This window comes from Gallus gallus, chromosome Z (assembly GCF_016699485.2).
Source record: "Gallus gallus isolate bGalGal1 chromosome Z, bGalGal1.mat.broiler.GRCg7b, whole genome shotgun sequence".
Classification (NCBI taxonomy): Eukaryota; Metazoa; Chordata; class Aves; order Galliformes; family Phasianidae; genus Gallus; species Gallus gallus.
This window is the reverse complement of record NC_052572.1, coordinates 23,297,999-23,314,863: the sequence shown is the minus strand read 5'-3', so window position 1 is coordinate 23,314,863 and position 16,865 is coordinate 23,297,999. Positions and strand designations below refer to the sequence as shown.

General features: G+C 39.6%; 1 protein-coding gene and 1 long non-coding RNA gene across 2 annotated transcripts in view; one reads left to right on the top strand and one right to left on the bottom strand.

The window, feature by feature from the left end:
- Positions 1-669: 669 nt before the first annotated feature.
- Positions 670-15,883, bottom strand: LOC121108558. The gene is made up of 4 exons (XR_005843165.2): positions 15,230-15,883; positions 5,913-5,982; positions 1,636-1,698; positions 670-1,309 (listed from the first exon to the last, which is right to left on the bottom strand). It is a non-coding gene; the product is annotated as an uncharacterized LOC121108558 (long non-coding RNA).
- Positions 15,884-15,979: 96 nt separating this feature from the next.
- Positions 15,980-16,865, top strand: part of SCAMP1 (secretory carrier membrane protein 1) — a 38,923-nt gene continuing 38,037 nt past the window's right edge. The window contains exon 1 of the mRNA NM_001277993.2: positions 15,980-16,200. Within this exon, the coding sequence (NP_001264922.1) occupies positions 16,144-16,200 (57 nt within the window). The 5' untranslated portion in view covers positions 15,980-16,143. The remainder of the gene's footprint in view (positions 16,201-16,865) is intronic.

The window sequence follows — 16,865 nt, the reverse complement described above, 5'->3', positions numbered from 1 at the left end:
AACATTTTCATTAGTTTTGCAGCAAATCAGAGAGACACAAAATAACAAAACATGAAGAAGAAAAGCTATGTCTGGAGACAGTATTAATTTTAGTTTTAGTGGTTATGAAATAAATGTTAGCACCAGTACAACTGCATAAAAAATTGAAGAGATGGGTCATTCTTAAAATTAAGGCAGATTTTCAGATTTCCACTGCTACCACAGGAGATTTCTAGGCTGTTCTACAAAAAGCCTAGCAATCATCATCTGTGATTTCTTGTTTGGAAAAATGGCAGAAAAAGCAATGGAATCTATGCACACTAAAACGGAATAAATATGCAAGGACTGAGATTTTCTACTGTAGACCAAAAAGTTTCATTCTGAAGTAGCTGCTTGCTCAGATGTATCGTGTCCTAGATCTTGCTATTAACTATAAAAATTATCTTAGATGAGCAGCTTTAATTGGAGGGATACATTGCAGGTTTAGTCAAATTAATCCCATCCAAAAAGAAATGTAAAGTTGGACAAAGTTTTAGATCTGTAAGGCAAATTTACCCTCATATCTATTTAACCATCTGTCTGAAGGCCTGCCAGAATATGTAAGTTGTTGTAGAGTTCATGAATCATGAAAACAAGAGAAGATAAGTAAATTTATTGGAAAGTATCCTAGTCCCATGACGAAGTATTGTGATTTAACCTGTCAGGCAGCTCAGTACCACGCAGCTGTTCACTCATTCCCCAACATTCGGATGTGGGAGGGAGAATTAGAAAAAGGCAAAACTTATAAGCTGGGATGAAAACAGTTTAATAGGGCAGAAAAGGAAGGGAAACAATAACATGAGCAATAATGACAGTAACAACAATTGTACATATGTATATATAAAACAAGTGATGCATAATGCAATTGCTCACCATTTGACACTGATGATCAGCCAGTCACCAAGCAGCAGCTACCCACACTTCAGCCAGGCCCTCCAGTTTTATCATTCCACATCACACTGAATGTATGAAATATCCCTGAGTACAATTATAACCATTCCCTCTCTTCTCACCAATGCTATCAGCTGCTGCATGGAATGGATTTAGCCCTGGTCCTTGAAAGGAGTCACTCACTGTATGGTTTGCCTGAGTAATTAATGTGGGTGACTAATATGTAATAATGAAGATAGCAAAAAGACAATTTAGTAGGTGAGCAATGTGATAGACTATTACTTAATTGCACAAGAAAAAGTTAATTCACTACTGAAGTGTCATTATTTAAATAATGCTTACCTGTTCACCAGGCATCTACTTAAAGCTAAATCAGAGCAAGCCTGTAAGAGATCTCCATCTAAACAAGACAGACAAGTCAAAATGAGTGATGAGATATTCATTTTAGTAATTTTCAATTTAGCCACTTACCAGAATTACTACTGGGTGCCGTATCTTTCATTGCTTCACTTATCATTTCACATTTGGAGCCATCTGATTTGTATTTCTATTGTAACACGTAACTTATAGAAAGGAATATTGATATATATATTTTTTCCTTTAAACAGCTACTTAGCTGCAGAAGTTATATGAAAACAAGATGAAGTGAAGCAACAGAAGTTAGAATTTTATTTGAACTAGAATAACCTGTACTGCTGGATGAATATGGGTACATGGGACTCTCACCTTTAAATCTTCAGTCTGCCATCTTTGCAGCAGCAAACCATTCAAATACTGTAAAAGTGTTGCCTGAAAGATAGAAATTTGAAATACATATTAGAAACATTGTGTTGCTATTGTTGAAATCTCACGGTTTTTAAGGCAAGCTTTTTTTCTAGAGCAGAGAGAAGAGTTGGATATTAATAACAGACTGCTGCAATATAGCTTTTGAATATTAAGAATGTATCAGAGTAATCTCTAATCCATGCAAAGCCCTAAAACCACTAAAGAAACTTAGGGGAAAGACAGTTGTACTACTGCAGTCTTCAGATCCTTCTTATCTTATTTTTGTAAGGATCATAACATTATTTTCTTAATAACATTGAGATTCTCTGCCCAGGTTCTTCTCTGTTTAGAGCAAGTGCAATGGGATTTTTTTTTTTTTTTTATTTCAATGCATAATAAAATTGTATATAGATTTTATTCTTGGAATTTAATTCAATTTAGACAATTGTTTTTCCATAATCATAGAATGGCCTGGGTTGAAAAGGACCCTAATGATCATCTAGTTTCAACCCCTCTGCTAAGTGCAAGGTAAATATAATGTGTTAATTTGTTTTTTTTTCTTTGGTTCTCAAGTTATACCAATGGCATTGTAACTTGAGCTGTATACAGTGCGAACAACCACTGATGTTTAAACAAGTTGTTTTCACTTTTCTTTGTATTCAACATTTTCTTTTAATATTACATTTTGTGAAATAGTTTTAATTGAAGGCTCATGCATAACATTAGATTTTTACATTGCTTAATGCGTTTATCCTCTTAAAAGATTAACTCTACTGGTAATACTTAGTATTATTCAGTTGTACTCGGTAATTCTTAGAATATGACTATTGATATGGCATGTTTCTTCACTTAATTGCTTTAGATTTAGCATTGAAAAAGAAATGTTTTCTCCACCTTAAAGTATAGATAAACAATGTATAGTGTTTATTTACTTGTAGGTCACTTCATGGTTTCACATTAGATTTCAATGTCCTTTGTTGCCTACTCTGCCTTTCTTAACACAGAAAAAATATCCGCATTACAGTTTCCCCTTTTCTACCAAATGGGTAAAGGTTCAGGCTAAGGGCTTGACTTGTTCTCTATTTGTGTAAGCGCTCTTTCATTATTTCAGTAGCTATCCTGACTTGGTGGAGCTTCCATACAAACAAAAGGATGTCTCAGTTAACCATGAGGAGAGTCCAACTTCAACTTTAATCACTTATGTTTGGATTATTTTCATTTTCACTTTTTTGGTATCTCTTTATTTGACCAATCAATTTCAGAAGTTGTAGCTCTTTTTCCTTTTTTTCTGGAGGTCTGTTGCTGAACATATAGCTTACAGTTGCACAGTGGTAGTGCAGTAATAAAGCAGATTGTTAAAAAGCTAGGTTTAATTACTCCAGCTTGCCACTGAAGAAAAAGAGAGTTTTGGTTACACAGGTTTGACCTCTTAAGCATTCCAGATGTTGTGGAATGAGACACACAAGAACTGAAATAGATGTTTACTCCTCACAGAGGCGTGCTTCTGAGAAAAGAGATCCTTTAACCAGTTCCTTTTCCCTTTTTCTCTCACATGTTTCCACATGAATTGGCTTCTTTATTATTATATTGAATGCTTTTCTTCTTCTCTGGGAAGAAGTAAAAAGGCTTTACTACTCTGATAATGAAGTAAGTACTCTAGATAATAACTCATGCTTCAGAAATAGTAAGTTTAGTTACAGAAAACACTGTCATTTCTCTTCCACAAGGCACCACTTGATGTAATGGAGAAATTCCATCTCCCTCCACACTGGTTTATGGAACCATCAAAACACTTGCTCAGTTGTGTCCTTCTACTTACTGATAGCCCCGCAGTTCAATTTAGGGCAGCATAAGGAACTTTCTCAGCTATTTTAGCATGTGTTTGCTCTTGGATTATAACTCTTTTCTAGTTAATGGTTTTTCATTCATTAGGCTTAGACAGCTAGCACTTGTTTATCCTCTCTTTGCCACCACTTCTGAATATTATGAAAATGGACAACCTTTTTTCTTCCCTAGAAAGTAAAGATGTTCCTTCACATAACAAATAAAATAGCCAGTAAATTTGCAGAGGAACGCTCCAGGAAGAGGTGAGACTAAATACCCTGTCTCCCCTTTGGTAGGGCTTTGTCAGCTTAGTAGAAAGGCCCTTCTGTTTGCAGTTATTCAGTATGGCTCCTTAACTGTACCTCATGAACCTCATGGAGCTCAACAAGAAGTACAGAGCCCTGCACGTGGGGGGAGGAACAGCCCCAGGCACCGGCAAGTGCTCAGGGCCACCCACCTGGAAAGCAGCCCTGGAGAAAGCTCTGGTGCCCCTGGTGGGCACCAAGTTGAACATCAGTCAGCAACGTGCCCTTGAAGAAAAGCAGGGTTCACAGCATGCTCAGTTGTATTATGCAAAGTAAGGCCAGGAGGTCAAGTGCAGGACCCCCTCCCCCTTCTCTACCCAGCATTGATGAGTCCACACCTAAAGTGCTGTGTCCAGTTCTGGGTCTCCCAGTACGAGAGAGACACAGACAAACTGGAGAGAATCCAATGGAGGGTCTTGAAGATGATGAAGAGACTGGAAGTCCTCTCCTGTGAGGAGAGGCTGAGAGAGCTGGGGCTGTTCAGGCTAGAGGGGGCTCAGGAAGGATCTCCTCCATGCCCATAAATGCCTGAATGGATAATGCAAAGAAGATGGAGACACGCTCTTTTCAATTGTGCTCAGTGTCAGGACAAGAGAAAATGGGCACAAACTGGGACGAAGGAGGTTCCCTCTGAACATCAGGCAGCACTTCTGTGCTGTGCAGGCGATGGAGCACTGGCACAGGTTGCCCAGAGGCCACGGAGTTTTCTTTGAAGTCCCTACCACCATGCTCTGGATGTCCCTGCTTGAGCATGGGTTCAACCAGGTGACCTTGTTTCATACCAACATGTAATAGCATACTAATGTAGTTGCAGTTCTTAAAAATACCTCGTACGCTCTGAAAAACTAAGATTTTACACATAGCAGTAAATAAGTAGAAAAGAGATGATCTTTTATACAATGCAAAGTACAGGACTACGTGAAAAGAACCTTGAAGTGATGAAGTTGCTATTTTTTATCTCATTATTAACTATTTTCAGGCAAGGGTTAGTCCAAAAACTTAGAAATGAAATTTTGATGTCATCTGCACAACATTTTAGTGAAACTGTTAAGATACTAATTCGTTACCTTCAGAGTAGCTATAAGTTTATATTAATGGAAATACACTGTACAGAATCACAGAATTGCAGGGGTTGGGAGAGACCTCTGGTGATCACCTAGTCCAACCCCTCTGCTAGAACAGGTTCCCTACAGTAGGTTGCACAGGAGAACATCCAGGTGGGTTTTGAGTATCTCTGGAAGAGACTCCACAGCCTCTCTGGGCAGCCTGTTCCACTGCTCTGTCACCCTCAAGGTGAAGTTGTTTTTTCTCATGTTGGTGGCACCTTCTGTGTTCCAGTTTGTGCCCATCACCCTTTATCCCGCCATTCCTGTGTAAAGTCTTTACACAGAAATTAACATGGTTTAATAGAGTTTTCCAAACATATTCCTGCAGAGAGGAGAGGCCTGGAAAGCAGCATAGCTCAAAGGCTGGAAATGTCCATTTAGGTATGAATAAAAGAGGGAGTAACAAACAATCCAATTACAAGAAAGAAACATAAAAATTTCATAATTAAAAGCCATCAATCTGGAGGCTACATCTTTAGATACTGCCTTTTAATATAGGTAAAAGTAAATTAGTAAACATGCTCACTCTGGTCTCAAAATGAAAAGCAGTGCTTACTAAGCTTTTTCCATCAGGCAGACATAGCTGTGACATAGGAATCAGATGAATGCTTCTTAGCTACAACAACCTGTAAGCCTTTTTATTTACGGAACATTTTTTAAGGAAAAATGTCATCAAAAATTGTCATTCAGATTTTAAAAAAGGTTATCACTGCTGAAGAAAAGGAAAATTGCTTGTGAAACAAAAGCGAGCCTGTGTGCAAGACAACAATTTACACAAGGCACAGAAATCTAGGACTACTGAAAAAACAACTAAGTACAACTAAGACGGAAAAGTAATCACATGGTCAAAATATCCTCTTTTATTTAGACCATTAAAAAAATTGTTTTGGGGAACACTTGCAAAAATGAACTTTAAATAACGACTTCCTCAGTTACTAAGACTAGAAAAAAATGATATGATAGAGGAAAAAAACCTATGGACTTAAGTTCTTCTCATACTTACCGCTCATTTTAACTATAAAGCCATTAGGGCAATTGATGAGTGATACAGAAGAAGCTGAGGGATTTATGTGCTGGAAACAGAAAATAAGAATTAATTAGATGCTTATGACTTTATGTTTCTCATACAGTGTACATAGTAAAGTTGGAAATGAATACAGGAAATAAAGTTGGTGTTTTTTTGTTCGTTTGTTTGCTGTTTTTTTGTTTGCTTGTTTGTTTCCAGAATTGAGGGCATAAACTACTTTACTATAAACCACATATACAGCACTGTAGCTGGAAACAGTAGATGACAGATAATTGCTAAAACGTATAGGTAATAAAATCAGTTGTTTTGACACTAATGTTCTGAAGTAGGAGAACCTGTTTCAATAAAATATGGAACGTCAATTAATTACTATGATGGAAATGGGGATATATTATTATCAGTGAAACAGCATGAAGATTTCCAGGGCTGTAAGTGAATAGTTGGGCTTCTGTATCTCTATTAATCCACAAAAGAATGCTGAAGAGACCTTTAAATTTCCTAAACATTGAATTGTCAGATCACATGCAAAGTGGAACAGCTGAAACAATCCTGTAGCAGGCCAAATCAGGGCAGTGCTGCCACATAATTCCTAGAGGAAACATGTCTTCAGAATAAGAAGAGAACTCACTGACCTAGATCCTGCAATGTAACCAAGCACCAAACCTTTATTCTAAAAATCCTGATAATTATGAAGCAATCTCCAGAATGTAAAAGCATGGGAGGCAGTATATGGCTCTTTGGGTGGCAGGTAATTTGCTTCTATATGTTTTATGTATATATATAAAATAGAAATATCTATATATGCAGATATATATGTGTGTGTGTGTGCATACATATGTGCATACTGTATTTGAATATACGGAGAAAGAGGGAGGCGAGGGAGATGATTTCACATCAGGATCAGAAAAAAAATCACTTAAGTCTTGAAAGTAGTGTAAGGGTTCACTTATGGCATACAACCCTAGACAACGTGTTTATAATAGATTCGTTTAAACTCTTTGTACTACAAACTGTTGGAAGCCCTTGATAAAAAAAAAAAAAAAAAAAAAAGTGCCTAGAATGAAAGCTATTAAAACTACCTTACAAAATTTCACGTGGAAATCTGAAACGCAGAGCCAATGGAGATTGTTTTGTAATGTATCATCTCAAGGATATGGTCTTAAAAGACCAAATTCCAAGTCAACCCAGTGTGAATTGCATATGTGATTCAACAGGAAAAGCTTAGACTGAGAGCTAATGCAGATCACAAACAGCATCTCAAAATTAACCGTATAAACCAAGTGCAACCTGTTTCATAGAACACTTTAATCTTTATATGATAGTACTGTTTTCCCAGCCATCTAAGAGGAATATAAAATCACACAGGCCTCATTTCACAAAGGATGTGACAGAGAAAGAAGGAGGATTCAAAAACTGATGTGCAAATGAATTTTGCAACAGCATTCTGTGAAGGTATCAGTGAGGAAAAACAATCATGGGAATGGATGAGGTAGGGAATGACGTGGGATGGTGAAAGCCTTGCTGAGGGTGTATGAGAAAGGGGGCCAGTCTGACTGCCTTGCTAACATACTAACTTCATTTTAGCTTATGCTTCATTGCAAATGCTTGGCAAAATCACTGACCAAGCTTATCTTTTGTATGGAACGTCTAGGTGAAAATGCATCCCTTTTTAAACATTTCTCAGATTGCTACTAAGTGGATGGAGCACTTATCTCAAGTTCCACTTTTGACATGAACTTAATGCAAGTTTATTTTGCTGATTCCCTTCTCTTAGCATTTCCACAGTGCTCCAAGAGACGCCCTTTCACAAAAACAGGAACAATATTGTTACTTACTAAGCATTTCTGAAATGTTAAGTGCATCTCAGAGAAGTGAACTGGACACTAAGCAGACAGTATTCAACTTCTTTATTCTGTTGCCATAAATATTGCAAGTTTAAGAAGAGATATTTTACAATGCAATCATACTTTTGAAATAAAGTATCTGTGTTCTTGACTCAAAATTTTGCAAAATTACACACTCTCTGAATGCTAGTCTAGCTATATTTGGAAAGCAGAAAGGTGATAAATATGGAACCCTTTAATTACCATTTTCACCAAGCCACATTTCATAGCAGATCTAGACCTTACAGTGCCACTATCAAATGTTTAAACATCCTGTGGAATGGCACATTTGTTTGGCATGATGGAAGACTATTTCTATAGGAATGGACCTGCACACCCACTGATAATGGTGAAAAACTTAATTATTTGCTTTGCTGTTTAGTTCTGTAGAGAGAACCTGAGGAAAGAGGAGGAACACATACTCACTGAAAAAGGTGCTGAAGACGAATTTCTAAAGATAAGTAGCACTTTATACAGTGGAATAACTGCTTGAACAAAAGATGGAAGTACGTCTCATTTCCCAGAAAAAACCCTCCCAGAGAACTACTCCATGTGTGAAACTGCTTATGAACTAGATCTTCTTTAATGTAAAGTACGCTAGGGCCATTTTCCTCCTTCACTGGAAGAAGGCTATTACTTTTGTAAACTCCTGTTTATGTAAGGAGTCTCATTTATACTATTAAATTAATGTTCAGCTTGCCACCATACTTCTTCCTTGGAGTCGAGGTGCCAGGAATTCAGCACTTGCCCACTGTGTTTTGAAGAATATTTCCTCTCAGACATTTGGCAAACCTCAAATGAGTTTTCTGCTTACATACTTAGGTCTTAACTTCATATTTTTTTTTCACAACAGCAGTTTCTGGCTAATGGCTAATGTCTATCAGATCTCTCCTATTTTACCGTGAAAATCAGAAAAAAAAAAAAGGGTCTGTCAGAGAAGAATCAAACAAACAGAGAACAAAACAAAAGGACATTCTCATCTAATTCTGTAAGTTAATTCAAAGGCTGCTTTTGAGTCTACGGCAAAAACAGTTATGTTTTTTTAAATGAGGGGCTTGGGCATGTGACCGTAACAAGAAATCTCTTGTCTATGATTTCAAGATTTCTTTGCATATTATAGTATTTACTTTTAATTTGACACTAGGAAATACAAATTTTACAAAATATATGACTTTCGGCTTTAAGCCATTAACACTTACATGTATATAAATGTAGATACAGTTAATTCTCCTGCAGAATTCACTCTGGGTTCATTCATGTTGCCCTGGGAATTTTACATTTTTTGGAAATCCTGGGATGACAAGGTTATGTTTTAACCTCCCAGTGTTGTAACATCTAAAGTGGGCTTTTATAAGAAGCGATGCATTTCATTAGCAAGTATTATGATTTTTTGTTAACTATAATACCAACTGAAAACAAAGAGCTGCTCCTAAATAATTAACTTTTGAGCCAATAGTACAATTCTATTTCCCTTTCATTAAATGCTTCAGACCCAGAAAGTTTTTAAAAGGCATAGATTTTTGATATATTTGCAGCATGGCTTTGTTTAATCATTGATTCAACTAAGTTTAGGTAACTGCTAGCATTTTAAAGGTTATAATTACAGCATTTTTTCTATACAACAGATCAAGGTCACAATGAAATGACAGATCTGGCTGCCCTGTTGTATTTCTTCCTGGCAGCTAGCAGCAGTGCTGCTCTCTTTTCTTTCTTTCTTATTTTTTTTTTTTTTCCAAAATGAATCTGTAAAATGAGTCAGTAGAAAATGGAATATATGTTGGAATTGTTTCCCCAGAGATCTGTAGCGTTCTAAAGAAAAGATTATTTTCTTCTCAAAACCCTTCACTGAGCTACTGTTATTAAAAATGAGAAAGCAATTACTGCATTTTTTAAGAGAAAATTCCCTTTCTTTCTAATTGATTTTAAATCTGAAGAAATACAAGTTCAACAAACATTTATGTTTCTTCTTTTTCAGAGGCAGATTAATCTGCATGCTAAAATCTGTCAGTTCCATATCCATAATTTGCCCCTTCTGAACATGAGCCTCTGAAAATAACAAGTGGGTGTTGTGGGTTTTGGTTGTCTTTTTTTTTTAGTTCTACCAAGATGTTTTTCCTTTGAAGGGTATGATAAATGACCCGCTACGAATGTCAAAGGGCACATTCAAAGGAAAGATTGATTTATTTTTTAAAAAGCATGTTTTTAAATGTGAACCTTTGTGCAATAGTTATCTCTCATTTCAAACCATGCTGTCTTTACCACTGTCTGTGAGTAGCCATTGGAAACTTCAAGTGCTCTTTTCTACGTCAATGCCTTCTGCTAGCTCTTTCCCATTCTCTTTCCTTCATACCTTTCTATTTCAATGCACAAGTAAGAAGCAAAAGATTTTTTAAAAGCCAATCCTTAAAATGATGTGTTTTCATAAATACTGAATCCTACATGCTATGTCTATGAAAACACACTCTTTAGTCTGAAAGGGAGAGAACAACTCTGTATTATATATGCTGTCAAGGAAAAACGAGCATTTAATTTTTCATTGTTGTATTGTTTGCAAAAGGAGGGTTGACAGAGATTTCTGAAAGGTGTTGTTACTATGGATTATTTTGAAAAGGATTGCTATGTAAAAGAGCATATACCGATATCCATATGCCTATGACACGATAAGGCTTCAGTTTCTTTTTGCATCATTGCTCTAGATAAATTCTCAGAAATCAACTTTAATGTGAACCTGAAAACCATTATAAAAAGATATCTGGTCACCTGACTTCCAGTTTACTGTCATCTCTGCTTTGAACTTTCTGGCCATCATTCATTTTTCTTCTTTACATATAAATCTGACATGAACCCATAAGAATCATTGTTATCTAAATTAAACCAAAGTCTTTCCTATGTTCTTTCAATGCTATGTCTCTCTTATTAAATGTTTACATCATACAGATGTAATTCCTTCTGCCAGTTTCACTTTATGTCTGCTACTGCAGCCTTCAAAGCATCCCCACCACAACATATCTCCCAGCAGCATGGTAATCTGCAAGATTATTCTCACCATTTTACATTGGATTTTATCTTGGAATTTTGTTTTTTGTATATCTGAAATATAGCTTCAGACTGCAGGAAACCACCTTAAATTTCCCTCACTGTCTAAAGTTGTGATGCCACGTTTGCATTTTTGTCACATTACTCTGGAGTACAGGCTTGCATCAGTTCAGGCACAAGGGCACTTTTCCAACTGCACTGCTCAATTATCAAGAGCTAACAGTAGAGGTTGTTGGATGGCAAGAAGTTGCACGTGCAGCAGTGTGCTACTTGATACTATTTCCCTGCAGGGCTGTGTACGAATTGGTTTCTGTAGAATAGCTTGCCTTGTGCATATGCTATAAAACTTTTCCTATGCTGCCAGCCCAAAACAGGTGCCCTTAAAGCACCGCTCCACTGCCAGGACACCATTCAATACTGCAAAAGCAATACCTCATTTTTGCTTCAGCCTGACTGGTCACTGCAGCAGCAGAAGCATGGATCCTTGCCTGATGACAGCTATACGCATCCTGATGCAGCTGCATTGAGACTCTCTGTGCCAGAAACAAGCTTTCTTCTTCACTGATGGTCACATACAGGGAGAATACATACATACAGAGATGGAATGACAGCAGGCTAGACTCCCCCAAGCCTATTCACCACATATGCATGGCTTTGGGCTCTGGGTGAAAATTTGCAGCTACTTGCACCTGCACATGAGGAATGTCCTGCATGGTATTCTTTATGCAAATCTCCATGTTTGTTGTTCTTCAAAGCTGCATATAGTTGAACTAAAACCAAAACTCACCATTCCCCACATCTTTTTTTTTTTTTTTTTTTCCCAATCTCTTTTTTTTCCTTATTTCTTGCTGAACAGAATTTCTGACATTTCAGGACCACAGTTTCGAATTACTCACTTCTTGACAATGTATACAGATCACTTTCTAGGTCGTTTTCCAGATCCCAGAACTGCAATTCAATTGCTTTCTAATTGCAATGTAATTGCTTAATAATTGCAACTTAATAATTGCTCAATGAAGAAAATACAAGGAGTGATTAGAAAGAAATAGAAAACATAATTAAAATGCAGACAACTATTTATATTCGACAATTTATGTACATTTTTAAATTAGAAGGGATGAGAAACATGCTGAAAAGTTATTAGCATTAATTATTTGGCTGGAAGAGGTCATAGCACAAGTCCTGCTGCTATTTAGACAATGTCCTCTGAAATCTATTGGTTTAACTCCTCATGAGAACAGTCCTACCCTGGGGAAGCGCTAGCAATGGGCTGCAGAAGACAGCCATCTGTGGTATCACACAGCAGAGGGTAACACAGCAGGAGTAAGAGGCAGGTGAGGCTTAGGTCTGCCCACTGCTGATCCAGCTCTGCTCTCACCTGCCTTGGCTTTCTTACCCCTCATGCACTGGTGCTAGAACACGTGAGCGCAGCACAGACTGCCAGCAACACTTGGCTTCACTCCACAGCTGCCTAGAGCGCTACCAGACAGCATGTGTTTGATTTGCCATATCTTCACTCATGACTGTAGTTTACTATTCCTTGCTCCCACACACCGGCTCCTAGTTTTTCAGCCATCCTCTTAAAGGCACCGTTTGCTGCAGTGTGTGTCTTCAGCCACAGGTGTCACAACTCTTCAGATCACCAGTGAACTATTATTTTACCCCCTGCTAGAGAGATAAGCATGTTTTTTTCAGAAAGAGTAACCCTTCTTCCATGATATACCCTGCTGTCTTGCCCAGTACTAATGACTGCAGGGCTCTGCAAGTGTGCTCATGGCATACAGTCACCCAGGGCCTACACTCACGTCTTCCATGTTGCCTGTGGAAAGCAGGCAGAGAGGTTCAATCTGGGAGCAACACAAAGACTTTGTGCTGGGGATAGTTGTGCTGTGCTTGCATATTCCTAAAATACAGGCATCTGCTGCCACGGGAGAAGTAAGGGCTCTGCTCCTTGGATGAGGACCAGCGATTTGGTCCATAGGGGAAGAAAATGGGAAAAATTGTTTGCTGCTGACAACATGCCTTTGTACAGCTCCCAAATAGACAGTCGAATAGGTCTATGGGGAACAGGAAGAACAGGACAGACTGACGGCTCCACTGGGGACATCTTTCACCTTCATGATGAAGAACATGACATTGAGCAGTGTCATTCCAGGTCAGCAGGAAGGATTCACTGAGCAAGCCAAGAATGATCCAATCTTGTTATTTTACAGCATGCCCTTCATGCACCCAGACAAAAGTGAAATCAGCCACTCCAAGTAACTGTTCTTCAGACTATTTTTTTCTTTTAAGTGAAGAAAGCTGTTTTGGGGGAATACTGCAGCTCATGACCTTCAACTGCTATTCTGAAGTACTCATGTCACACTTCTCTTTTCTCTCTTTGAAGTTAAAATCCTTTCAACATTTTGTAAGAAAATCTCTCTGCTGTGCAACCTAGAAAAAGAGAAACTTTTGCATTCCAGCCATTTTAAATTCTTCCAGGAGCTCTTAGTGAGTAACTCTTCTGTTGAAGTTTTACCTAACAAACTAGGTGTCTCCTGTCCAAACTTTCAGCAAGAAGTTAAAACTGGGATCTGCGTATGTTCTAATCTGAAGCTGCAGCTTGCAGTAAGATTCCCAAAGCACCCTCTTGCTTGTTTCTAGATGAGTTTCTAGCCGTGCCAGTCATTTTGCCTACACTCTGCAGCAGAACCTCCACAAAGTGCTTGTGTGGTGTGATAACATTCCCCATCCCTGCTTTTTTTTCTAACAACTAAGCTTGCCTATGGTGCTGCACAAACTTTACTGTTCTATGAAGAGGAACACTCTTCTTCAGAGTGGTTACTGGGGCTTACTTGTTACAGCATGGCTTTACGCTTCAAAGATCCATCCTCTGTAAATGTGTGATCTACTTTATCAGGAGAGAGAGATGATAATGACAGATCACTTGGTTGTCTACTCAGCATTCAGCCATCATAGATTGCAAAAAATAATTAAAAAAAAAAATCTGACTTCAGCATTCCTCCTCACCTTCTGAGGCTGACATATAGTGAATCCCACACAAGCGCTAGAAAACTGAGAAAACCAGGAGTTGAAGGAATTCTCTTGGGTCAGATCTTTACACAAGATTTCTTAAACATGAGCATACAAGTACCATACTTACACAAGCAGTTCAAGTCCTTCAGAAGACAAAGTAAATAATTGAGAAAATCTATTATATAACCCTCTGCACGATATGATAACCATTTATATTGCCCATGTTGTGTATGTGGAGTATTAAGTAAGTAATTAGTGGGAAGCAGATATTCATTCACATTTTCTATTAGCTAGCAGTAAGTCGGTATCTCCCAGTCAACACTTCAAGCAGCAAGCAACGATGCACTGTCAAAGTTCTATCAGTTGACTCTAAAATAATTATTATCCTTTCAAAAAATATCCTAACACATTTTCATTATTGCCTTGAAAGTCAGATGAAATGACAGATTATTCCCCCTTAACTGTGCACAAAGAAATTATTATCAGGGAAACATTGCTATGTCCATTATTTGAGGCATCAGCAGCCATATCAGAAAAGATGCTCCTTTCAGACAAACATTCACTGATTCATGCATGCATACAATGCATTCATACACATTCAGATGAAAAAAGAACAAACACACTGTTTTCAGTGCATACAGCTTTTGTATAATCAACATGTATCATTGAGCTATGATATATTGAGCCATGGGAAAATATTGGAAAACAACATGATTTAGTTTGCTGTCACAGTAAGTGAGCTATATGGATGACTGTGACTAATACTGTAATGCAATTTTGTTCGTTGTACAACAGCTGCCTTTGTGTTTTTTGAAGCGTGAACTATTTTACACTTCATAGCAACAAAAAAGTTTAAAGTGCTTTATTCCTCAGAAGCTATGCTTTCATGATTTGCCCCATTTGCATATCATCATATGTCTGACAGTCCTTCACAAATAATTGAGAAACTTCTGCATAAATTACAGGAAGCCTTGTGGTAATTATTGCTTTCTTTACTGATGCATGCAAAGTCAATCCTCCTGTACACACAGGACTTTTCTTGACTTGTTGATGAACAGGATGGGAGTAACGACAAAAGTAGAGCCACTAAAATATGTGGGTCACTCTAAAAATAATGCCTCCTGTTGATTTACAGGGGAAATTCAACAAAGAGCACAACAGCACTATGTGACAGAGCACATTCTCAGCTACAAAACTCTTTTTCAACACAGGCACAACCATTAGGTATGTGTTTTTGCCAGCAGTGAATAAGACCCTGTGTGCTGTGCTTGCAGAAAACTGCAGCAGCGGAGGTGACCTGCTGTCACTGCCACTGCTGCTGAAACACACCACCCACTGCTTCACTGTGCTCATACTCACTGTCTGGTCTCCATAAACGTTCAGCAAATATTGATGACTGTCAATAGGTGCCATATTTTCCTCATGGAAGAGTTCAGTGACGCAGCTTTGTTTCATATGCACTTCCACGTCAGACGCCATTTTGTCAGAGTGCCCTTCTGCTGCCAACTGTCACACAGCAACAACATGCAACAGGATATTTGGTGGGAAGGTTCAGTCTCTACTGCAGTTCCGCCAGTGTATGCCTCTGATGTTGTGGTCCAGCCTTTGTACGTACATGTATAAGGATCGTGTTCAGTGGGTATGATGGTGGTTGGACTATCTGATCTTAGTCTTTTCCAACCTCAATGATTCTATGATTCTGTGGGTTAATGTTCTGAGTCAGCCTTCAACAAACCCTAAGTAACAATACCCGCAGTTTGCCTGTGGTTGTTATATGGTGGAAAAAATAACAACTAACACTAAGAAAGCCAAATTTACTCTGCAACAGCTCCTTTCAGACAGACTTCAGGCCTCAGTTCCAACCCTTTCTTTTTGCATTTTAATGAAAACTTAAATAATTTCTTTAGAAAGCACGGAGAAGAATTCAGGTTTTGTGCCGGTGGACACATCACAAGGGCTTCCTGGGGATGCCTCGGATGACCTCCAACCTCCCCCGCGCCGCGCATGGGCTCTCCCAGCCGCACCACCTCCCTGCCGCCCAGGGCCCCCCGCTTTCCCCGCTCGCAGTGCCGTCTCGCCCGGCGACGCCATTTCCGGGGCGGCCATTTTGGGAGGCCGGCGCTCGGCGTCTGGTAGGTGCGGAGGGGGCGGGCTCGGGTCGGGCCGCAGGAGCAGCTGGTGTAAGGGCGGGGGGCATCCCGCGAGCCGGCGAGTGTGGGGCGCCGCAGGGCGAGAGCCGCCGCCACCACCACCCGGAGATCGCAGCCCCCGCCATGTCGGACTTCGACAGCAACCCCTTCGCCGACCCGGACCTCAACAACCCCTTCAAGGTGAGGCGGGGGGCGGGGAGGGCGGTGTGCTCGGGGCATCCTGTTGCAGGAACTGGTCCCGGGGGCTTCTGTGGCTGAAGGCCAGCGGCGGTCCGGAGTCCGCCCCGCGAGAGGGGGGCTCAGCTTCGTGGGGCTGGGCGGCTCGGGGGTATTGTCAGGAAGAGCAGCCGTTCTGGAAGCGCTGGGAACGGGCGTAGCGCTCTCACGAGTTCAGGTTTCTGGGTTTCGTCGCCCATACTGCAGCTGGAATAATAGGAATTGTTTTTTCCAGTTCTCCCTCTTAATTTTGTTTTTCACGTAGCGTCTGCAGATGCGTGTGTGCGTGTGATACTACGGTATCGTTCCTTCTATTCGGCTGACCCACATAGCGCCGTGGATTTATCACGTTTTCCCTCTGCCGTCTCCTCCTGGCCCTCATCGGGCTTACCTGCTTTGCTGCATTTTTCTGAGGCGCGCAGGGTGCTGAGGGTGAGGCTGTGTGCTGCCCTGCTTTTTAAAGCGCTGCATTACAGTGTACGCTGAAGCTTTTGGTTCTTGCACTCCTGACCTGGAATGCCGCCGGGAATTGTTTCTTTACCCTCTGTTCTGGCTGCGGTGGTCAGGGTGAGCTGACCTCTCCAATGCTTGCCTACCTCACCCGCTCTTTATTATTTGAGTCTGGTTCA